Consider the following 24,951-nt stretch of genomic DNA (forward strand, 5'->3'; position numbering starts at 1 on the left):
ATAAAAAGAAACAAAATTGAGTTATTTGTAGTGAGGTGGATGGACCTAGAGACTGTCATACAGAGTGAAGTAAGTCAGAAAGAGAAAAACAAATACCATATGCTAACACATATATATGGAATCTAAAAAAAAATGGTTCTGAAGAACTTAGAGGCAGGACAGGAGTAAAGATGCAGACGTAGAGAATGAACTTGAGGACATGGGGAGGGGGAAAGGTAAGCTGGGACGAAGTGACAGAGTGGCATGGACATATGTACACTACCAAATGTAAAATAGATAGCTAATGGGAAGCAGCTGCATAGCACAGGGAGATCAGCTCAGTGCTTTGTGACCACCTAGAGGGGTGGGATAGGGAGGGTAGGAGGGAGATGTAAGAGGGGAGAGATATGGGGATATATGTTTATGTATGGCTGATTCACTTTGTTGTACAGCAGAAACTAACACACCATTGTAAAGCAATTATACCGCAATAAAGATGTAAATAAATAAATAAATAAAATTTAAAAATTTGGACTTCTTACAATATTTCACAGATTATTCCATAAGAAGAAGACTAGTATTGTATCTATCACAATAGCAATTAACACTGAGTCTATGTAAAATATTTAATGTTATTATCCAAGGAAACTTCAGAACATTAACTAAAATTTCAATGCTAAGCACTCAAATTTTATGTACTAAATCTTCAAAACATATTTTCAAAAATTATGATGAAACACTGATTTAAAAATAAACATTACTAAGCAAAACAAAAAACCTTGGGAGCAGTAATAGAGCCTAAGAATAAGGGCTCTGAATCAGAACGCCGAGATTCAAAACCTAACATCTCAACTTATTACCCTTTGTGACCACAGGGAAGGCATATTTTCTCTAAGCTTTTATTCCTCATTTATAAAATGACATTAAAAACAGTATTAACACTAATAGAATTGTTGAAGATTAAAAGGATTATCTTTGTAAAGTGCTTAGCACACAATGACTGCCACATATAGCCCTCTAGAAAATAGAAGCTATATTGATATATCATATAATATGAATAAAAATTTAATACACATATTCTTTGGATTGTTGGAATGTCCATTTCCTCTCTGTCTTGTACAAAATCCTTTATTATGTAGCTATGCTTTCCTCTTTATCATTTTAATATGTAAGGGCTCTCCCCTTACAGAGAAATTCTCCAAACCAATAGGGAGCCTCAAAAGAGTAAGCAAAAGGGCTTGAAAAAAAAAAAAGAGAGAGGATACAGAAAACAATAAAAGAGGACATCATAAAGAAACAATGTTTCTTAACCTGCACAGGTACATTTGGGGAAATCACTCTAGAAGTCTGGTTTACTGCTGTTTTCTATGGATATAAAACAGTTGGATTTATACTTTGGAAAACAGACTTTATTTACCCCTATGCACTGCCAATTCCAATAACAGGAAAAAAAAGGTAAGTCAAAACTTTTCTGGGCTGGCAGATTTTGAAGCCTTTATTTTAAAACTGCACTGCCCATTTGCACCATTTGACGAAGAGCTGTTACAAAAGAAACAGCTATTTGCGAAAGTACCAGTGGTACAAACGATCACATTTAGCAGGATTTTATTATAAAAATCACTCAGTTTAACCAAAAACCCATTAATGAAAAGACTACATGCAGGAAATTATGTCATCTTTCCCTAATTCTAGAACAGCTAAAGTATAATGGTTATGTTCACTTTCCCAGTAAGAGATATAACACACTGGGCATAGTCTCCTGTCTCCTTTTTTGTCAATTACATTAACACAGAATTTAGATCTCAGCCCACAAACCACCAATGCTTGTCATCCAGTTAAAATGCTGTAGGCATTTCAATTTCTTAAGAAAATTTCGACATAATATATAAGGCTGTAACAAATAAGACACTTGGGAAAAAAGGAAAATGAAGAGGGAAAGTGGTTTTACATTTCTAAAACAAAACTGGAGCTGGTATAATCGTATGTTTCTTGGTAAGATGTTATAAAATGTCATACACATACGTTCTCATTTAAATTAACAATTTTACTTAATACTTCCTCCAATCTAGTAGATGCGTCATACGACCACATATAACAGCACTCACTGTTTCCCCCCTAAAATGAAGAAAGTAGAAAGGTACACAATGCCTGTATTTTCATTCATTCATTCATTCATTTATGGCTCTGTTGGGTCTTTGTTGCTGCGCACAGGCTTTCTTTTTAGCTGCAGCGAGCGGAGCTACTTTTCATTGCAGTGCGCAGGCCTCTCATTAAGGTGGCTTCTCTTGTTGTGGAGCACGGGGTCTAGGTGCGTGGGCTTCAGTAGTTGTGGCACATGGGCTCAGTAGTTGTGGTTCGCGGGCTCTAGAGCACAGGCTCAGTAGTTGTGGCACACAGACTTAGCTGCTCCGTGGCATTTGGGATCTTCCCGGACCAGGGCTCGAACCCGTGTCCCCTGCATTGGCAGGTGGATTCTTAACCACTGTGCCACCAGGGAAGCCTCGATGCCTGTATTTTCATGGATATGATTTCTTTTCTCCCCACCCCCTTTTTTTAACTTGTATTTTTAAAAAACTTTTAAATTGGGAAATATATTACACAAACAGAAAGGACACAAAAGCGACCAGCCCAGTGATTTATTACAAAGCAAACAGTCACCTGTTAACTACTCAGGTCAGGACACAGAACACTGTCGGCACCCTAGAGCTCCTCTGTGGTGCCTCCCCATCATCACCCCTCCCTTGCTCCAAAAGGTTACACAATCCTGTTTCATGATAATAATTCCATTGCTTCTTTTTATAGTCTTATCACCCAAATATGCATCCATAAATGCTGTAATTTAGTTTTGCTGTTTTTTTTAAAAACTCTACTATATAAATCCAGTATATACTCTTTTGGGTCTGGATTTTTTTCACTGAATATTATGTTTGTGACATTCACCCATATCAGTGCATTTTTAATGGATACACAGTATTCCCTTTGTATATTATAGTTTACTTATTCACTCTACTGTTGATAGATATTTGGGTGGTTTCTGGTTTGGGGATGTTATATATAATGCTGTTATAAGCATCCATGTGAACATATATGTACATTTTTGTCTGGTACATCCTTAGAAGACAAACTACTGGGTTATCGGTCACAGTTTACATTCCTACCAAAAGTGTAGAAGCATTCCCACTGCTCCATATCCTCACCAACACTTGGTACAAGCAATTATTTTAATTTTAGCCACTCTGGGATGTGCACTGTACCATTTTATTGTGGTTTTAAAATACATTTCCCTGGACTTCCCCGGTGGTGCAGTGGTTAAGAATCCGCCTGCCAACGCAGGGGACACGGGTTCAAGCCCTGGTCTGGGAAGATCCCACATGCCACGGAGCAACTAAGCCCGTGTGCTGCAACTACTGAGCCTGCGTGCCACAACTACTGAAGCTTGTGCGCCTAGAGCCCGTGCTCCGCAACAAGGGAAGCCACCGCAATGAGAAGCCTGTGTACCGCAACGAAGAGTAGCCCGTTTGCCACAACTAGAGAAAGCCCGCGCATAGCAACAAAGACCCAATGCAGCCAATAAAAATAAATAAATAAATAAATAAATAAATAAATAAATAAAATACATTTCCCTGATTACTAATGAGGTTGTGCACCACTGCATATGTTCATCGGCCATTTGGACAATCTCTAGTCTAATGTGTCTGCTTAAGTTTCTTGCCCATTTTTCCTAATTCTCCTATGGATTTGTAAGAGTTCTTTACATATTCCAGGTAAGAGTCTTACGTCAGATATGTGTGGCTTGACTTTCACCCTCCTAATGATGGTTTCTGATGACCGGAAGTTTTAAATTTAAATGTAGTCCAATTTATTGATCTTTTCCATTATGTTAGTGCTTTTGGCTCTGTTAATGTCTTTCCTCATCTACTGAAGTCAAGTAGGTATTTCTAGATGCCTCCCTATTTTACTTTCACATTTAGAGCTACAAGCGACATAGAATTGATTTTTAGTATGCTATGAGGAAGGGGTCAATATGGATAGTCAACTGTCCCAGCACTACTGATTGAAAAGAAGGTCTTTTCCCCACTGCCATCTTTAAGTCAAATGTTCCTATATTCTTGGTTCTATTCGGGCTATCTACTCTAATCCTTGGTCTATTTGTCTATCCTAAGCAAATAGATCACTGTCTTACTGTTGTTGTAGCTTTACAGTGAGTCTCAATATCCTGTAGAGCAAGTCTTCCCACTTTGTTAATTAATCTTCTTCAGGTGTCCTGGTTATTGCGATACCTTATATTCCTATATAAATTTTACAATTATCTTGTCAAGTTCTATGAAAACATTTATTCAGGAGGTTACTGCATTGAAAGTTAGACCAATCTGGGGAGAAGTGACATCTTAACTATTAATTCTAATAATTCATCTGTAATTTTGAGGAGACTTGTATGTACACAATCACATCAACTGTCAAAACTGATTATACAGAAAGGATCTTTAGATAGTTGGCAAAGTGTTTGAGACTGAATAAGTGATAAGTACATTGAAAATAAAGCACTGTAGTTACTATGTATGCTAAGGAAAACAAATGGTCATTCTGGAAAAGAAAAATAATCATGATAAACTATGTAATAGTACTTACATGCCATGATCCTGTAACAATGAATACTGATCTAATCAACACTTCCACATAATTATATAATTACACTTGGATGAAGGGATGGGAAGGGTATGTGTGTTAATAATGAGAGGTAAATCGTAATCTCTGTGTGAAATTCACAAACAATGCTCCAGCGAAACATGAAGTAGCAGTAAAAGCATGTTATTTAGGAATACAGAGGTAAACTGCAGAACTGCTTTACCAAATTCACTCTTCCAAAAATATAGACATAATTCCTATATATCCTACTTCTCAGATACTTAAGTGCACAAACTGAATTTCTATCACTGTAGTAAGCATAATTTATGACAGTAATTATGTCAAAAACTTTCATACCACTTACGAGAAATTATAAATAATTATTCTACTCCAATTTAACTGATGTAAAGTTTGGATATTCAGATTTTGGCATATTGTGGGGGAAGGAAAAACAGGGAAATGGGTTGACATTTTGCATCTAATGATAAAAATTGACAATATCTACGTATTTGCTAGAATTTACACTCATTCAGTTCACCTATACCAAACGACAGCATCTGTTATGTAAATAACAGAAACCTCAAAGATTAGATATGTTGGTTTTAAACATAGTACATGCTTTTAAATCAGATAAAAATCTTAGAATCATCTTTTAAAAAACTCTACGTACCTCAAATTATTTATTACTAAAAATCTTTTTAAGAAGTAATTTTTAACATAAATGTGAAAATTTTAGTTTTATTTATATAAAGAAAACATTTTATAAACAAGTATTTTAACATCATTACATAACAGTGTTTACACTAGAATTCTTATTCTATTTTTTTCTTAGCTATTTTTTAGAAAGGTTTGATACTTAAAGAAAAGTAATAAATTCTTACCTTAATGCACGACTAAGTTTCTCATAGTTCATTGTAGGTTTATTTTTACGTTGTCCCCATTTTTGTGCAACCAGTTCGGGCTGATTTAGCTTAAATTCTCCTTCATCACCAACCCAAGAAATGCAGTCTCGAGCATCCTTGTCAGTAAGAAGTTCTAGCAAAAACTGCCACAGTTGGATTTGGCCGTTGTTTCCTAAAAATTGACAAGAATGACAAATATTGACCACAATGCTACGGATTAACAGAGGGCAAAAGACAACACACAGGTCTTCTGGTACATACCTCAGCCATACTAAAAACACAAATTTTTTTTACAAATGCTGTCTAAGTATCGCCAGAGAAACAGTCCATATTCACATTTTCATACTGTGAAATAAAACGAAATATACATAATTCGACAAATTTTATAAATACCAGATGATAATGCAAAAATACCTGTTCTGTTCCCAGGTGAACTTCTATCTTCTCCTGAAATCCTTGGAGCTCTTTGTACTTTAGCTGCCTTTGCACTACTATTTATAGCTTTAATGGCTGTTGGTGTAGCAGACTGCACTGATGCTGGAATAATTTGCACAGCTGCAAAGCAAGACAAGGAAAAAAATTTTTTTTTCTCCTTCCGATACAAACAGTGAAAAAAATTACTGAAAGAAATAAAATGCAATTAGTTTAACTAACGCCCGTCTAATTACCTCAGCACAAGTTCAGAGGATAAGGTATGATGTCTGTATTACAGTTTGTGAATCTTAACATAGCGAATAAAAGTTGGTTTCCTTATTTTGGAAAAACTTAATGATGTGATAAATCTAGTGATACATTTTTTAAATCTAGTGATCTATTTTTTAAAATATTTGATCATAAAAAATGGTTTATCAAATTTTGGAGAATGTGGACAAATGAGAATTCACGTTCCACCGCTGATAAGAGTACAAACATACCCCCTTTGAGAAAAACTTTGGTCTTACCTAGTAAGGTTGAAAGGGTAGAAACCCCATGATATTACAACCAGAGAATCTCACAAGCACTCTTACAATATTCATTCAATGATGTTCACAAAGTTTTAAAAATAATATACAGCAGTGAAAATAAAACTGAGCTACATTTATCAACATGGGTCTCATAAATGTTAAACAAAAAAGCGAGTTACAAAAGGATATGCACAGTATAGCACCATTTTTCCCCAAAAGTTCAGACATGTAATCAACAATGCCCTAAAGTGTTTATGGTTAAGTAAGTTGGTAAAAAGATAAAATATGCATAGAATAATAAACATCAAGTTCAGGATAGTCATTTAAAATGGGATCTACAACAGGTAGACCTGATATATAAAGTTTTATCTCTTATGGTATACACAGATGTTGGTTATACTTTATTATTTCTTTGTATATCTAAAATACTTCATATGAAATTTAAAAATTAGTTTTTCTTTTTACTACCTTGCAGTACTAAATAAAGAAAACGTTTCTTATTGATAAATGGGCCACACATTATGGGCACATGAATACTCACGTTGATCAATTGTAACTATCTCATTCATCTGTTGTTCTTGGCTTGCCAATACATCTGAAGAACACACACAAAAATTTTTTGTTTTCACTTAAACCAGAAATGCAAACTCCAATCCAGTAAAATTCAAAACAAAAAAAACAAAAACAAAAAAAACCTCCACAACTAAAACAAAAACCAAGCAAACAAAAAAGCAAAACATCAAACAACTGAAACTTATTGGCATAATAACTTAAAAAGATCCTTGATCATCATTTTACAGGGAAAAGATATTTTTAAGAGAAGTAGAAGGAAAGTTCCAAATTCTTTTCATGTTCAGAAAAGTTATTCAGAGAACCAGGGTTTTCTAAATGTAAATACCTATTCTAAATCTATTTATCTATGTTTTATATAAAATAGGAAATCTTAAAGATCAGATCAAAGATGAGAATATACATCACAATGAAATTATTTAGATACACTTTCTTCATCAAAAAGGCTCTTTCTCTTCAAGATGATCTGAGAGAGTGTCATAATTTACTTAACTAACATCCATTTTTTAATAAAACGGCTTTAACTTTAGAATGCTTCTTCTTAAAGACAGCCAAATTTTCAGTGGAATTGTAGCTGTCCTCAGTGTCACAACTGAACTAAATAATTTAACATGTCTACAAATACAGCTCTCGACATGAGTTACAGTGTAAAAGGTCCTAGTAACCCTTTGGAGAACCATTTATTACTCATCTGTTGCTATTCCCTACTTAAATGGTATTCTTTACCTCTCAGACAAGAGTTTCACTTCCCAGTCTATATTCCTTCAGCCTATTTAGTGCCCATCATAGACTGGATGCTTCTCTCTTGAACTGAAATAGCACCTACCAGCAGTCATCTGTGTACTGAGTGAGTCCTGGGGCCTGGGCTCCCAACAGTTCTACTTAGGATGCCATGCCAGGATCCAACTAAAGACACAGAGCTGGAGAGGACTGGGAAGCTAAAAAGAGATCTGAATCCTACTTGTCAGATGGGAGCTTTCTTTGGGGGTCCTGAGTTTGGGAGTTTAAACAATTACATGGAACTAGCCTCAGATCTGGGTTCTGATCTTAGCACTCACTTACTGGCTGTGTGACTGTGGTAAATTATTCAACCAACTTCACCACTGATTTCTTCATATTGAAATGAGATACCCCCACCTACCACTGTATGAGGTGGTTGTAAGGATTAAAGGAAAATATTTTTAAGAAGCACAATGCCTGAAACATAGTTAACTTTTCAGTAAATTGAAGACACTATTCTTTTATCCACATTCCTAGTTCTGAGCCTTCTCCCCAAGAACCACTGTCCCTCTTGAAGAAAAATGCATGCTTTATATTTGTGGTATATTTTCCCTCAGATTTTACAAAAGTAACTTGAAAAGGCAAAGTGCTATTGGAATGAAATTGTTCCATTCGTGACTGTAAATAAACACAGTGCCCTAGACCAAAAAGAGGCGAAAGGGAGTCACCACCACACAGCACAGGCATTACTGATCTGTAAGATCAGCTTCTCAGCCCTGATTTTCAGAGTGGAGTTTGGTTTGTTTCCTGGGGAACTCTCAAGATAACAAGGCAGAACACAAAAAGAGAGGGGCTTTGGAAAGGCTGGTCCAAGACCATACAGCCACTCTAAATATCATATTCCTCTATAGCCCTCAAATCCTGGTCATACATGAAGGAAGCAGAGCCCTAAGGGGCAAAGCTCTGAGCCTATGGAGGCATTTTATGAAGAAACTTTGGACACTAAAGGTATAAGGCAATTCTTTTTTCTAAATAAGACCCTCAGCAAACTGAGAGCTTTGTGCCTTTGGTGGCAGAAGACATATTCATACGAAGAAGGACATCATAGAGCTGGTACTACTGGAACATTTCCTAATTATCTTCCCCATGTATTGTAGGACTTGGATGAAGTTTCACAAGAAGGGAAGCTGCAGGAAGCTGGTGGCTCAGGTGGGAAAACTAACACAAATATGTAAAGATGGAGCTCTATCTGTTCAGTACTGTGTCTCCTTGATAGATCATTGAGGAAAAGATAATAAATGCTGGGTTAATAAATGCCTTTCAGAAATATGCTGTAGACTTCACTCTACAGGAGGGGCCAGAGAACTAGACTGTGCCCAAAGGAGCCTGTTCTGAGAGGTAAGGCTTGTGAATTATAGAAAGTCTGCCAGAAATAGCCTTACACACCACCCTATCCATTCCCAGATTCTGAGAATTAGATTCCCAAACCAGATGGGATTTCCTCACCAGGCAAAGAACCACGGCCAGATAAGCAAGGAATTCCCTAAGATACTCATCTAGGCTCTGGGGCTTTGTTACTTTTGAAAACAAAACAATTCCAGAGCAGAGCTCTTCTGAAGAAGACCCATTCTACCACTGACTGCAAGGAGATGGAAAGATACACAAGATTTCTCTGCCCCCTGTACTAGGAAAAGTCTCCGAATGAGCTTTAACATTTGAGAAGCACTGGGAGAACCAGAGAGAAACAACCAAAAAGTGCTGACCTGGGAGACAGAGCGAAAACCATGAATTTGAGAAAAACTAAACTGTAGTCTAAACACTGCCCTGTTCTATTCTCGAGAGTCCCTACAAGAAAATGTTTCTGTAAACATAACTTACATGTTAAAAACCTGAAACAATTCAGGAATTTACCTTACTCAGCTGAAAAGCTCTGCAGAGAAGAAAACCTGCGAAGCCAAGGATAAACTTTCAACCAGAACATTCAACTTATTTATCTAATAGGAACTGAAACTGGAAATAAACCGTGTAAATATAATGAATGTAATAAGTCTTTTAAATATTTTTCTCCTCCTGATATTTAAGAGAACCAACACAAGAGAGATATTACCAATAAAAACAATGAAGGAAAGCTTCTCTACAGAGCTCATTTCTTATTCAACAGCAGATGAAAACCCTAAGCATTAAATGATTGTGAAAAATCCCTCTACCAGATCTGTCCCCTTACTGGGTACACAGTAGGATGAAATGCTACCAGTTACATTTTCATCCATAACCGTTATAAAACAAAGTCAGAGTGTCCTATTCACACATTCTGAAAACTATATGGGTTTGGCTAGCATTCCTGATTTATTTAACAGTGTCAGGGAATGGGTTACTGCTAAGATATTTTAACAGTCACTGAAATATAAGATGGATTAAAATTCAAGCAAAATAATTTACATCTATTTGAGCTCTTTTTGTTGGACAGCCTTAATCATAATAATGTCTGTCAAGCAACATGGTAACACTATAATCTGTGGCTTCCAATTCAAGATGGTGTGTTGCATACTTACACTTCCCCTTTCTCCCTTAAGATCCCATTCAATTAAAAGATATTTTAAAAGATTTAATCCCAATAATGAAGGGAATGCGAGGGAAGCCACCTGTGAACAAATAACCTTAAATTTCTAGAAGATGAGCATAAAGGACAGGACTGACTGATGAAACAGAAGTCAACAACTAGAATATATGAACAGAGCTAAATGCAGGGCATAGAATCTTACTTCAGAACTTGGATTCTAGGGTTAGTCTGCCTGGGTTTGGAGCCTGGCTCTGCCTCACCCTAGGTTCTATAACCTTGTAGGGGCTCTCTAAGCCTCAGATTCGTATCTGAAGAGATAAGGAAAGTAATGATCTGTGGCATTAGTACGAGATCAAATGAGATAATACATATAAAGCTCTCAGTACAACCTTACACAATTAATAAATGTTAATTATTATTGCTATTATCAATGAACAATTTAGATGAAAACAAAATTATAAAGAAATAAAACTAAACTTAAGCTACAATGCAAATAGACAATAATTTCAATTTTATACATTTTCGAAGAAGTTCCAGATGACTCCAGAGAATTTCTCCCCGAGGAACCCGCTGAAAAAAATCTTCTTGGTTGAGACTACAGAGTTCTCTTCCGGAAATATTCAGCGTAGTGAGGTCTATATCGGTCATGCTGAATTCCTTCATTACCCAAACCACCCAATGCAGGACTTGGTCTGTGGACCACTGTATGGGATCTAAAGAGAAAAATATTACCATTGGCCTAGTTGCATCTTAGATATTATATAAATTTACAGTTAACTTGTAAACACACACAAACACGCAGATAAAATCCAGACAGGTTTCTTTTTTTTACAAGTAAGTGAAGTAAATAAACTCATTATATGAAATAAAAAAGATTCTTATGCTCTATTTTCTCCTTAGCTCCTTTTCAATTTCTTAATCTAAATTTTTGATGGATTCACTTATTTCTACATCAGTTAGTCTGGAATTTTACCAAGAAAAACAAAATGCAAAACTGCTCTCCAGTGGGCCAAATGGAAGAATAAAATACATGATTACCTTGTAGAAAATGGAGTAAATTAAACAAGTTTTAAAAAATTATTTTGTAGTAGTGTATGATTTGATGCACTGAAAAAATAAAATTATAAGGGGTTTCTGGGGAGACATATTCTCCAAAATATGAACGTACTCTTTCCTCACTTTTACTTCTTGTAAAAAGCTAGTTGTTCCTGCACTTACCCTTATGGTAGCACTTACAATACAACACGCTAATTGCATGTCTACTCAGCTGTCCCCCCATAAAACCTTGAGGTCTTAAATATAAGGACTGTGTCTTGTAAACCACTGAATCTTCAGAGCTTACCACGGCGCTTTGTGCGTACATTTGTTAAATCTATAAAAGGTGAATCCAAATAGTTTCATTTTCTTCATCCTTTTTTACTACTGAATGAATTCACAAATAAAAAAGATGGTCAACATGTGTAAATAGTTCATGATTGTATCCCTGGCATGTAACGGAATTTCTACTCACAGAATTTTAATAAATACTAGCTGAATTAATTTTGGTATAGGTATTTCTGCATCGAGAAGGTCATCTATCCAAATGGTATTGATTATATGCCCCCAAGATGCATGCTATTCAATAAGAAAATAAGTGAGGAAAAATAACACTCAGGTACTTATCAAGAGCCAATTTACAGTAAAGATGAATCAAACATAATACAGGATTGCAAGCCACAGAATTGATTTTTTGTTTGATTTTTTTCACAAGGAAGTTAAGGAAGGAAGATTCTAAGAAGATGGCAGCAAAGTTTTAAAATTTCTCTGAATGCACACATAAAACAAAACAAAACCCACCACTAAAAGCAACTAGAGAGCAAAACCAAAAATCCATGGACATTTACAATTAAACCAGGTGACATGATATCCCCATGGAACCCAAAATACATGCAGGTGAAGACAAAGCAGTAACAGTCACAAGAGCTGTATGGTATCAGCATCTGTGCAGGAGAAAGCAGAGGGAAGCAAAGGAACATCTCACTCTCCATCCCGAGCATGCGAAAAACTGAACACAGCCAGGAAGTATTCTTTGAAAGCACAGTTTTGCCCAACCCAGTAGCAGAGGAATACAAAGGTCCATGGTCAGCTTTAAAGGGGATGGAGCAGTGAAGCACCTGTGAAATTTTCAAACTAAGCCAAGGATCACTTCCAGAGGAGAAGACCACAATAAAGAGAAACCGGTGGGAGTGGAACTAAAATTGAGTAGCATCGAAACACGAAGGAAAGGGAGAGAGGAGGTCCAGATAAAAGTGAAGTCAAGGAACTAACAGGAACTGAGAAAGCAAGAGGCTCTATTTTTTAATACTACTCCAAAACAACAAACAGAAGGAGTTCTGGAAAGTTAGAAAAGCTATCCTGAAACACACTTCAAAGTTCAAGTAAGCACATTTTATGTAAACATGAACAAAAAAGTATCAGGATCAAAAAGTTAGAGGAGGGGCTTCCCTGGTGGCGCGGTGGTTGGGAGTCCGCCTGCCGATGCAGGGGACACGGGTTCGTGCCCCAGTCCAGAAAGATCCCACATGCCGCGGAGCGGCTGGGCCTGTGAGCCATGGCCGCTGAGCCTGCGCGTCCGGAGCCTGTGCTCCGCAACGGGAGAGGCCACAGCAGTGAGAGGCCCGCGTACCGCAAAAAAAAAAAAAATGTTAGGGGAAAATAGTTAGTCTGCCTTGTTTTCTTAAATAATATCAGGTCTTCTAGTTTAACATAACTAATTGCCATGCATGTTCTCCCTGCCTCTTTTCTCTAAGTCCTTAGTAAAATGATGCTAAAGAAACTTCTGAAAGATGTAAACTCACAGGAACATGAGTGGGAAACGACAGAAATGGAAGCATCTCCCCACCACGTAGGCACCAGGAACACTTTAGACCGGTCTACAAACCGAAGAGTGAGACCCTCTCCACCCACTCCACTTCCCTTTCCACTTCCAGAATGCAACATTTACACACACACATCAACCCTAAATCCTCACCCCAACCTTCTACTCCTGACACGTGTTTGGCCAATTTTCCAGAGAAGTTGGGAGACCCAGGAAAAAGATCTATACATGCTGACACTTGAAAATCTTTTAATAAAATGACCAACACCCCATTTCACCAGCATAGTCAACAAACTCCTTCCAGACTTCAAACTAATTAGCTTTAAAGTTATTCACTCTTAAATATGAACAGATGGTCAAAAATAATCAGATATTTGAGAGACGAAAAGGAAACCACTAGATGACCAAAAATAAACAGAAAAACAGAACCCAGAGGAAGCAGAAATAATGCAATAACAAACTGCAAACAACAACAAAAAAATAATAAACCTCCACTTCACTGTAATCAACACAGAGAGGAGAGAAAACATGATATCTGTAATATAAGATCAGAATGCTATGGAAAGGTAACAACCAAAATAAATAGCCCTTGTAAATTGAAACTAAAAATCAGGTTGCAATATAAAGAAAAGAAAGGGACTTCCTTGGTGGTGCAGTGGTTAAGAATCCTCCTGCCAATGCAGGGGACACGGGTTCGAGCCCTGGTCCGAGAAGACCCCACATGCCGCGGAGCAACTAAGCCCGTGCGCCACAATTATTGAGCCCGTGAGCCACAACTACTGAGCCTGTGTGCCACAACTAACTGACGCCCACGCACCGCAACGAAGAGTGGCCCCTACTTGCCGCAACTAGAGAAAAGCCCGCGCTCAGCAACGAAGACCCAATGCAGCCATAAATAAATAAATAAATAAATAAATAAACAATATATAATTAAAAATAAGACAAGAAAATTTGGCAGAAAGTAGTACAAATAGATATGAAGATGAAAAATAAGGAAGAAAAAAGATGTAGAGGATCAACCCAGGAGATTTGATAGGAGTTCTAGAAAAAGAACAGAGAAACACAGAAGGTTATTATCAAAATAATAATGAAGGAAAACTCCCCAGTACTGAAGGCAGAAATTGTGTAGATCAGCACTGTCCAACATAATGCAGGCCACTATGTAACTTTAAAATTTTCTGATGGCTACATTAAAAGGTAAAGAAACAGGTGAAATTCGTTTTGATAATAATTTCACTTAATACATCCAAATGTTTTCATTTCAACATGTAATCTAGGTAAAAAATTTATAAGATTGTACATTCTTTTCCTTTTGTACTGGGTGTTTTACTCTTACAGCATATCTCAATTCAGACCAGGCATATTTCAAGTGCTCACATGGGACTGGTGACCACGGCACTGGGCAGCGCAGGGCCAGACTGAGATGCTACACAGAAAACCCGAAATTGACAGCAAATGAAAAGATCCACACTGCCACTAGACTTGGTCTTAACAGCTTTCTTATTCTTTGAGGAATGGCTTAGGTCTCATCCTTCAAACTGGACTCTTTTATCTTGTTATGAATAACTCCTATCCTTGCTTCTTTAATCTTTCCTTCTCCCACTAGTTCCACACCATTTATCTACAAATACACTCAGGTCACCACCAACTCTTGAACCTTCAATATTATTTATTTATTACCCCAGCATTCTTCCCACCTGCCCCCCCCAATTCATACTCAATTTTCTCCATTTCTACAATGTTTATTTAGTTCTTATAATTCACCTTTGTCGCTCCAACTCAGCAGCTGCTTTTATCTAAATCTACCAATGAGCCTCTAATGACCAAATGTAATAGATATTACTCAGTCAGCATTCTTTGACTTTCTCAGCAGTGTCAAGACTTGTGACCATCTAAAACTCTTCCCCAATTTCATCAGCACTATATACGGTTCTTATTTTCCTTCTATCTGTTAAAGCTTTCCCCCCACTTCCCGTTCCTCAACCCTAAATGTTGACAAGGTCCAGCATTATGTTCTCTTCCATTTTATCTCTCTCCGTCAGAGACTGCATCTACTTGTATGACTTTAACAAATTCAATGTGACTGAGTCCCAGATAACATATTTATCTCCAGTCCAAATTTTGTGCACCTGAAACTACTTTCTGGTGACCTCCAGTTGAATTTGTACTATTACTTGAAAATCAAGTACAATCAACACTTTCCCTTGAAAAATCTTTCCAATACCAGACTTTCCTACCTTCCCCACTAAGGTTTAGAAGGCATGGACTATCTTTCCTGTGCACTACTGAAAGCCCAGAATTTAACATGGTGCCTGGCTCAGGAAATATGTAATGAAGATGTAACCAATTCTTATATTATTATTGCCTAGTCACCCAAGCTTGAGAAGTTAGATCAATACTTGAATCTCCCCTCTCTACGTTCACACAATCCATCAATCAGCTGCTCAGTCCCATCATTATTTGGATTCATCTCCTCCTTTCTGCTCCCACAGAAATCACCTGGTCTAGGCTAACCTAAATATTATCACCTAGTCACACCCAAACTACCTGCTCCAACTTATGCCATATACCACTGCCACATTCATTTTCAACTGTCACTTCCATCAATCGAAAACAGTTCAACAGGGCTTCCCTGGTGGCGCAGTGGTTGAGAGTCCGCCTGCCAATGCAGGGGACATGGGTTCGTGCCCCAGTCCGGGAAGATCCCACATGCCGCGGAGTGGCTGGGCCTGTGAGCCATGGCCGCTGAGCATGCGCGTCCGGAGCCTGAGCTCCGCAACGGGGGAGGCCACAGCAGTGAGAGGCCCGCGTACCACAAAAAAAAAAAACAAAAACAGTTCTATAATGCTACAGAATAACTCCTTACCCAATGCATCTTCTCACTACTCACACTTCTCAGCTTTGCACAAACATTTCCTGTCGGCAATGTCTAGCAGTTTCCTTGTCTATAATAAACTCTTCCCCAATTTTCCCCCAGACCACTATGATCCTTTTGAGATTCTAAGAGTATGTTTCTTTATACCAGTTATTGACAGCTTAAAAACATGTTACGTTTATAGCAATTATCTTTTTTCATTTATCTTCTCTCTCGTCAACTACATTGTGAATGCCCTAAGGGCAGATTTTTTTCTTTGTATCTTTGTATTCCCAGCACCATCATATGTTACAGTCCAAAAAAAACAAAAACAAAACCAAAGAAAATCAATATATTTCCTAAAAATTCTACGTTTAAGATAGATAATCTACTCACCCTACTGTCTTTCATGTCAAGCTTAATTCTTATTATTCTACCTAACATAATTATTATGCATTTTATTACCATAGGGTATCCCAAGACGTTCTTGCTCTTTCCTATAACCTTCCAGAGCAGCAGCCCATCTCGTCACTTGTTCTGAGGTTTCATCTGAAATGGTTGTAATGTGTTTTGTGCCATCAAGAGTTATCACTTGAGCTTCCTCAACAAGATGTGCTTCTGCTTCGGCATGGTGGGCATCTGGATCAATAACTACTTCAACTGTTTCCGCAGGTTTAACAATTTCCAGGATGTTTAGCTTTGGTTCAATTCCTTACCAGTGATTAAAAAGAAAACAAGTATATCTAAGTGAAAACACGAAAGTCTCTAACAAATAAAAATTTAGTTGAGTTTATATGTTCTCAAATGGTAGAGCAAGGCTCCATTTTAAATATTTTTAGCATTATGTCTAGAGAATTTAAACAGATTTCTATTAAATGAGAAAAACAACAATTCAGCAGAACTTTGATAGATTAGATAACAGTATTGTACCAATATTAATTTCCTCATTTTGATAACTGAACTGTGGTCATGCAAAAGAATTTCTTGTTTTCGGAAAACACACTAATGTATTTAGAGATAGGAAGGAATAATGTCTACATCTCATTCTTAACCAGGTCAAAAAAATAATGTGGGGATGAGGGAGAGAGAGAATAAAGCAAACATAGTAAAAGTTAACATTTGGGGAATCTGGGTGAAGGATATCCAGGAATTCTTTTACTACACTTGCAACTCTTCTGTAAGTCTAAAATAATTTAAGAATACCACCACCACCATGCATATATACACACACACATGCATGCAAGCACACACACACACCACCTACAAACATTAGGAAAAAAAGTACCACTATGGAATAGAAAATTAAAACTACACTATGGAGAGTATAAATGAGTAGCTACTTATCCTGAGAAGTTGAAAAAATTAAAATTATTTACTGACTCCTTTTCTTTTTAGAAGACAAAGTACATGTATTAAAAATGAACAGACACTAAGCTTGTTACATTAAATTCACATCATTAAATTCTGATTTTCATTTTCAATTGAATGAAGAAAAACCCAAATACTTAAGATATTCAAAATAGAATAAACTAGCCCTTTATGAAATAATCTCAGATACTTATATTAAAATAACAGCTGCAAAAAACTATCATACTACTTAACAGCTACTGTTTGCTCACTGATTCAGTTACAATCTATATCAAAAATTTAATCAAAGTGTATTTGCAAGAAAAAACAAAACTCAATTTCAATATTCTGAAGTTCAATCAGGAAAATCATTATTACAAGAAAATATACAGCTATAATTCATCAGGTAGTGTAAACAGAAGTCAGTTCTTTCAAATATACATGAGGAAACAAATTATAATTTTTGAAGAAGATTTTTCCTAAAAATTATCCCCTAATCCTCCATTCAAATTGCATCAAGTCAACTCTTCTTAAACACACCTATACTGAGAGGTCACTAAACTTTTAAAGATAAAAAACAAAGATTGATTTTCTTTCCTATTCCCAACAATAGTAAATCCTGGGGAAATTAAGGATCATAAGTAGGTAGTTACCATTTTCATAATGTGAAGAAAACTTTGGTTTGTGAAATATAATTGTAAGCAATACAATACGTTCAGAGATGAAAATTAGTCTAAAACTCTGGTTAGAAATCTCAAAAAGCCACATTTAAAAAAACTAAAATTCAACCCACCAAAAATGGTTTCCTAATTTTCTAACTTGTGTATTTACACAGATTAGTAAAATGCTGTGATGGATATGGCTGACTGGGTCACATCACATCCTTTGCAAATTCCTCTCTCTGTGCGAAACTGCAGAGACTATACATGTCCTTGCAGCTACGGCTGCAGATGTGATTTAGGTTCTAGAATCACTGCCATGAGCGTTCCATTTGGAGATGAGTTAAGAGGGGACAAGCAAGCACACGGCATCCATTTTTTGGCTAATGTGAATCACTGAAAAGGCAGCATGGTTCCAAATCGACAGCTATAGTTGTGGCTTTCAGATTTGGCATTTTCCAGATCCCGGCAGAGCAGCAGCTTCCTTGGCAGTCCAGTTCTACAGCGTGGCTGAGGCATTCTTAGAAAGTCAACTAGAACCTGTTCTTTCAGCCCTCCCTGTGATCCTGTTATTTACTACCCTGTAATATACCCTTTCCTGATTAAAGTAGGTAGAATGTGTTATACTATCTGCTTCATCCTGACAGATAAAACAATTAAATCAAAAGCATGAATATTTGGCTATAACATCACATTAACTAATTTAGACAACCATCTAAAACTTATAAAATTGAGTTCCCATATTAGAAAAACATGAGCTAAACTTTTAAGTAACAACATTAAAAGTAACTTACCTTGGTAAGAAATTACCTGTACACTAAGCTGTACAGTTCCGTCTGTCTTTACTCCTTGGTCAAATAAACTTCGTTCTGGATCCAGCTAAACATGGATAAAATGATTAAGATTATTTTAGCTCAGTCATCTTGTTTAATATAAATGGATGTGCCAAACAGGACTTAATTACTGAGGCATACTAATTAAGTTACAGAACACGTTTAATTATTCAAGTTGTCCTATCATTTAATTCTTTGCCAAAACTGAAAATAACTTAACCACTGTGGTAGCAATTAAGGACAACACAGACGACAGGATTTACTGTAAGTGGTGGTTTTCTCTAGCTCTGGAGTCTAGTTTAGAATTTTAAATAATGCCAAAGGCAATGATTTTTTCTGTAAAAGTATTTAAAGTAGAAGATAATGCTATTTATCTGCCATGAATAAGCAAGGGTGTTTTATTAGTGGGGACAATTTATATAAATTTATTTATGTAATTCTTGCCATATCTCCCTTTTAATCAATGATACACATTTAAGATCAGGGTTAACTCTAAATTTTTGATCATAAAGTTAATGAAGTTAAAGGACTTATAACCTTACTACTTGACCTAGCTGTGAATATCTTTAATCATAATTCTGTATCCTTTCAGTACCTTTCAGTATCAGTGCTTTTGAATACATTTCACACAAATGGCAAAAAGTAATTCTGACTTCTAGACATTTTGTCATCCATTTATAAACAGCCTTCTGTTGTAATTATTTTGAATAATGTGTATCTCTGTGTCTGCATGTCATACAGCTGGAGGTACAAAGCTCCTCCCACTCTCATTCCCAAGAATTCAGCCAATACTGTAGTCATGGTACAAACATATTTTCTAATATTAAAAACATCATACACATAAAGCCTAAAATCTTAAGTGACTATGCATCTAACTTAAACAGAGACAAGACAAACTTTGTAACCCTACACTTGGACAGGTCAAACGTGGCAGCTTCACTCCTTAAGACAACAGTCTCTGCCTGACATTTTGTTAAAAATTCTCCTCATAGCAAGATTTCTCCCCTCTCCAGTAGACACTGGTATTATCTACTAGAAGCTAAAGCCTGTATAACTCTGAAGAGGGCTCTCAGGTACTGGACACTCTAGCTAGTTCAGTTAAGAGCTGGCACAAGGACAAAACACAAGCATGATATTTGATCTCAGGTCATATTCCTTAGAGAAGTACAACTCAACTGTTGTTCATCAGCTCTGAAGTCAGCACTCATCTGAAAATACAAAAGCATTACCACAAGCAGCAAGCATTCTGACTCCAACTGTATATTTGCATTAATTGACATGGAGAACAGAAGTTACTATCCTCAGATCCTTTTTGAGGAGGAGAAGGGGGAGGGGGACAGGAAGAAATCCAAAATGTCCTAGATGCAAGGCCAGCTCTGAATTCTATGATACTATAAATTATGCATATTTCCATTTATTCTACCAATATATATTGAGATCCTATGATAGGCTGGGTACTTTGCAGGTGTTACTTTCGTTTTGGTTAGGTCAGGTATTGTAAGAGCAGCAACAAATATCAGAGCTAAAAAACAAGTAAGAGATTGAGTCCCTTAATTTTACATATGAGAAAAAAACAGGTCAAGTCCAGTGACAATGAATTATTCAATAAAAACTTTATTAAAAAGTCAGCCTCAAACAAGTGAAGAGTTTTAGAGTCACACAGGCCTGGGTTCACATTCCAATGTATCCCTTTGTAGCTTATCCAAAATTTACTGCTGGAGCAAATAAAGATGGAAGGGAATATAAAATCATTTGGTCAAACTATCTTTAAAAGATGAGGAAACTGATGCACAAAGAAGTTAAAAGTTAGAAACAGGGTGTGAGGACACACTTCTTCAGCTTCCAAGGTCAATGTGTTTCTCACTACTCTACGTTTTAAGCTCTGATTAAAATGTATTTAAACTTCTCATTTTATATTTGTCAAAGTAAAAAAAAGAATGCTTGATTTATTACTCAATCTTTTAAAAATAATTTTAAGTGGAGGAAATTTTTCTGAAAGAATTCTTTTTACTTCTAAATGCTTACATTTTATAATAATATAGGTCAAATGGAGAAAAAGGTCACAGCTAGAGAGAAAAGGCCAACAACAACAAAACATTTCTAATGCAGATATAAATGCTGAAATACAAATCTCAAAAAAGAAAAAAAAAATACCTGGATATCTTGCAGGCAAATTTCATGAGCATCCAAAGAACACTGCAGTCTTGGTTCTAGTAGTTTCTTTAAATTGCCTATTGGCTCATTGATGTCTATGGCCTGGCTTACACATTCAGCTGGAGTGTAGGTTTGTTCAACAATGCTAAAGAATACAATGTTAAAGGATCCAGTGTTAAAGAATATAATGGTTAACAATTACATTCTTACCCTGGATATTAATGCAATGATATGGTGAAAACAAAATTCAACACCAAAACACATTTCTGGCCTTTGAAACTCCTTTCTGCACAGACACCTTTCACAGTGGTAGGCTCATCAACAGCTAGTGTTGTCAAGCTTAATACTGAATCACATCGCACAGAGAAATGCTAGCTTGAAATTTAAGGCACCTTTTCAAATACACCATATTATATACATACATATGTATGCATGTGTGTATACACATACAAATATTGCATATACAATATTTAAGGAGAAACATTTGCATTTATATTTCCAAGTTATTTTGAAGAATTTTAGGCTCAGAAAGGAATATATAAAGCCTCTTCAAAACTTGTATGCCATCTCTACTAGTCAATTTCTCTTTCCAAGATTAATACAATTTAATAATGTAAATTATAAGACATGAAAATATAAGTTATCAAAAATATTTTCATTTAATCTAATCTGAAAACTACTGGTTATAATCAGTCTAGATCCACCTTAAAAATTATAATTTTCCTTTAAAACTCTCTAAGGGCTCTTTTGCATTATTATTTCATACTTTGAATTCTACAAAGTTCCTTGAGGTAAAATCTCTGGTACGTAATTCTACGTATCTTTTGTGAATCCTTATTTGAGGCCAAACAGAAAATAGGTACCAATTAGTATTTGCTGAATTGATAAACCTAGAATTCAATCAAGTTTCATGACATGTTTAATTTATATATGGTTTAAATCTCATTTGCAGTTGTCAAAAACAGTATGTATTTAAAATTTGTCAAGTTCCATTTTCACATAAATTCCAAGTATAATGCAATATACACATGATATTCACTGAACGTATTCAGCCTAAATTCCTAAAACTTTTAAAATTTATAAAAGAGAACAGTCATGACTGAAAAAAACAAGATTATTTTAAAATAATAGTAAACATATTCTTATTACTATTTGTTAAGGTAAAATAATTGGGTCTTTTGGCTAAGTGAGTATTTTTACTAATTCTTCAGCTATAGCAGAGTGGGCTATATTTTTCTTTTTTTCATAACAATAATCTTTAAAATGTCACTTTAACACAGATTTTTAAAGACCTATTTTACATGAGCTCAACATTTAAAACACTTTTTAATATTCTGTTGCCACCATTTAAACCTTGGGAGATCCATATAAAAAACCTGATTACCAATTTCCCTTGAGAAAGTGTGGATGATCTCACATCACTGGACCTAAATTTCTGCATAGCAATCTGCTACAACTAGACAGCTAGCTATAACTGCTTCCTTTACATAGCTACTCCCCAGGTCAACAGTAACTATCAACCACAGTAACTACCAATATCTTACATGAGACATCAGCAAAGGTTTTCTGTAAGGGGTCAAACAGTAAAAACTTCAGACTTTGTGGACCATTTGTATGTATGTATATATAAAAATAAATACGTGCATGTCAGTCTCCAAGATAGCCCAAATGATTCTTACCTCCTAATATTCACATCTTTTCATAGTTCCCTCCCGAATTGTACCAAGGTTGGACTGTGTGACCAAAGGACTAAGGACTAAGAGTGATATATGTACTGCTTCTTAGATTAGGTTATTTAAAAATAAGACACTGTGGCCAAGGCTCTCTCTCAGACCATCTGCGTTAGGGAAAGCCAGCCACCATGTCATGAGCAGCCCTGCACGGAAAGAAGCCCATGTGGTGAGGAAGCGAATGGTCCTGTCACCAGTCTTATGAGTGATCTCAGAAACAGATATGCCAGCCTCAGTCAGCTCTTCAGATGACTGTAGCCCAGACGAACAGCTTCACTGCAAGCTCACAAAGTACCCTGAGCGAAAGCCATCCAGCTAAACTGTCCCCAGGTTCCGGATTCTGAGAAACTTCGTGCGATAATAACAGTTGGGTGCTTTAAGCTGCAAAGTTCTGGGGTAATGTGCTACATAAATAAATAAATAAATGTATGTATGTATGTATACACACACAACCTAAACATTTATATGTGCACATGTATGAAAATTAAGAAAGACATGCAGCCTATTGTTTCTTCCGTTGGAGAAAATAGCATAATCGAACATGTTGAAAAGCTCCATTAAAAATTTAAGGTCTCCCAGGCAGCCATGTCAAGGTATTTTAGACCTTTTCTGTCAGGAAAATGTTTCTGTACCAGGGCATGGTGGGGGAGGACAGGACGGAGGACACTAAACTGGGGTTTCTCTTTTGAGCTAGAGCCAAACGTCTCTTCTGAGCAGAAGAGGTGGCATAAGTAACCGCAGAAAAAATGGGGGAGTTGCTAATTAACTGGCATGAAATCTCAATTATGCAAGACAAATAAGTTGTAGAGATCCATTGCACAACATTATGCCTGCAGTTGACAATACTGTATTGTACACTTAAAAATTTATTGAGGGTAGATCTTGTGTTAAATATACTTACCACAATAAAATACAATTTTAAAAAATTTAAGGTCTTTAACCTCAGCTGCGCTCTCAACACTCAGCATCCTACTCAACTTTAGTGATCTTCTCCATTCCCATCATAGTTGTTCTGAACCTTCGTTACTCTATGTCAGTTTTCTGCTACCCTTGAGGTCCTTTTACTTTCAGTTTATTATCTCCTGCTTTACAGAGTAAAGTAGGACTATTAGCCATTACCCTCCTCAACCTTCTTGACTCCCAAATCCCTATTTTTTACCCATATTCTCTCCTTGGATTCAGAACTCATTACCACTGCCCTCCTTCCTTAATGGAGTAAGTAATATTCTATTACTATTCCAAAAACTAACACCTTTCACTTCTCTAAATACTTAGTACTGTGATGGCTCATACAGATGTATGTTTCCTCAAATACAAGGTAGTCTCTACAAGGGCAAGTTACAGTCTCATTTATTCATGTACTCCAGACAGCTGTTATTTGTTGAATTAGTTCAGGCTGTGGATTAAACTCTTACTGAAATAAAAGTAATCAGCACTGACAAAAGGAAAAAGAATCAAACAGTGCCTGAGGGGGAAAAACCATCACAATCAATTGCTTGATCATTATTATCAGCTATGCTTATTACTGTCTTTAAAACTATCTTTTCCTCCCAGCTACAAAACCAACAAACCCAGTAAGTCTGAGGAAAAAGGCAATACATTATCCCCCAAAATGCTGAGGTCAGTTGGAAAAAAAAAAAGGCCCCCAAAAGAACTTAGCGTGATTTTTTTTTTTTTTTTTTTTTTTGTGGTACGCAGGCCTCTCACTGTTGTGGCCTCTCATGTGGGATCTTCCCGAACCAGGGCACGAACCCGTGTCCCCGGGATCGGCAGGCAGACTCTCAACCACTGCGCCACCAGGGAAGCCCTTGGCTTCATTCTTAATTAGGCATGTTGATAATATAAAAAGTGGTAAATTAAAAAAATACCAACCTTTCTTCTGTGCACTCTGGTTTCTCTGTTCCATCAATCTCAATTTCTATCAGCTCCTCTGCTTCTCTTTTCGTCATGATTGAAGTATTTCAAAAGCTGACGCTACAAAAGTTAAAATGAAAGACATTCTGAAATTATCTGCATAAGCAGACACGGTATACAAGAAGTAAAGACCCAATTCAAATAAAAGTGGAGGATAAGCAGAAGAGGAGGAAGTAATCTTCACATATAAAAGAAAATCCACAACTAATATTTATAAACTAGTTTTTGTTTAAATGGTGTTTATTAGCCTGACATGACATCATTATCATTCCCTTGGATTTACTGGGATGTTTTCAGCCCAA

At 36.4% G+C, this 24,951-nt stretch overlaps 1 protein-coding gene across 5 annotated transcripts in view; it reads right to left on the bottom strand.

Moving 5' to 3' along the window:
• The window catches only part of GABPA (GA binding protein transcription factor subunit alpha), a 33,742-nt gene that overhangs the window by 1,472 nt on the left and 7,319 nt on the right, over window positions 1-24,951 (bottom strand). For all 5 annotated transcript variants that reach the window (XM_082840190.1, XM_082840191.1, XM_082840194.1 and 2 more), the window contains exons 2-9: window positions 24,608-24,709; window positions 21,006-21,150; window positions 18,813-18,897; window positions 16,478-16,723; window positions 10,820-11,014; window positions 6,993-7,046; window positions 5,922-6,062; window positions 5,487-5,679 (exon numbers count right to left, since the gene is read on the bottom strand). In XM_082840190.1, the coding sequence (XP_082696316.1) occupies window positions 5,487-5,679; window positions 5,922-6,062; window positions 6,993-7,046; window positions 10,820-11,014; window positions 16,478-16,723; window positions 18,813-18,897; window positions 21,006-21,150; window positions 24,608-24,684 (1,136 nt within the window). In that variant the 5' untranslated portion in view covers window positions 24,685-24,709. The remainder of the gene's footprint in view (window positions 1-5,486; window positions 5,680-5,921; window positions 6,063-6,992; window positions 7,047-10,819; window positions 11,015-16,477; window positions 16,724-18,812; window positions 18,898-21,005; window positions 21,151-24,607; window positions 24,710-24,951) is intronic.

The sequence above is a fragment of the Leucopleurus acutus genome (genome assembly GCF_964270905.1).
Source record: "Leucopleurus acutus genome assembly, chromosome: 5".
Lineage (NCBI taxonomy): Eukaryota > Metazoa > Chordata > Mammalia > Artiodactyla > Delphinidae > Leucopleurus > Leucopleurus acutus.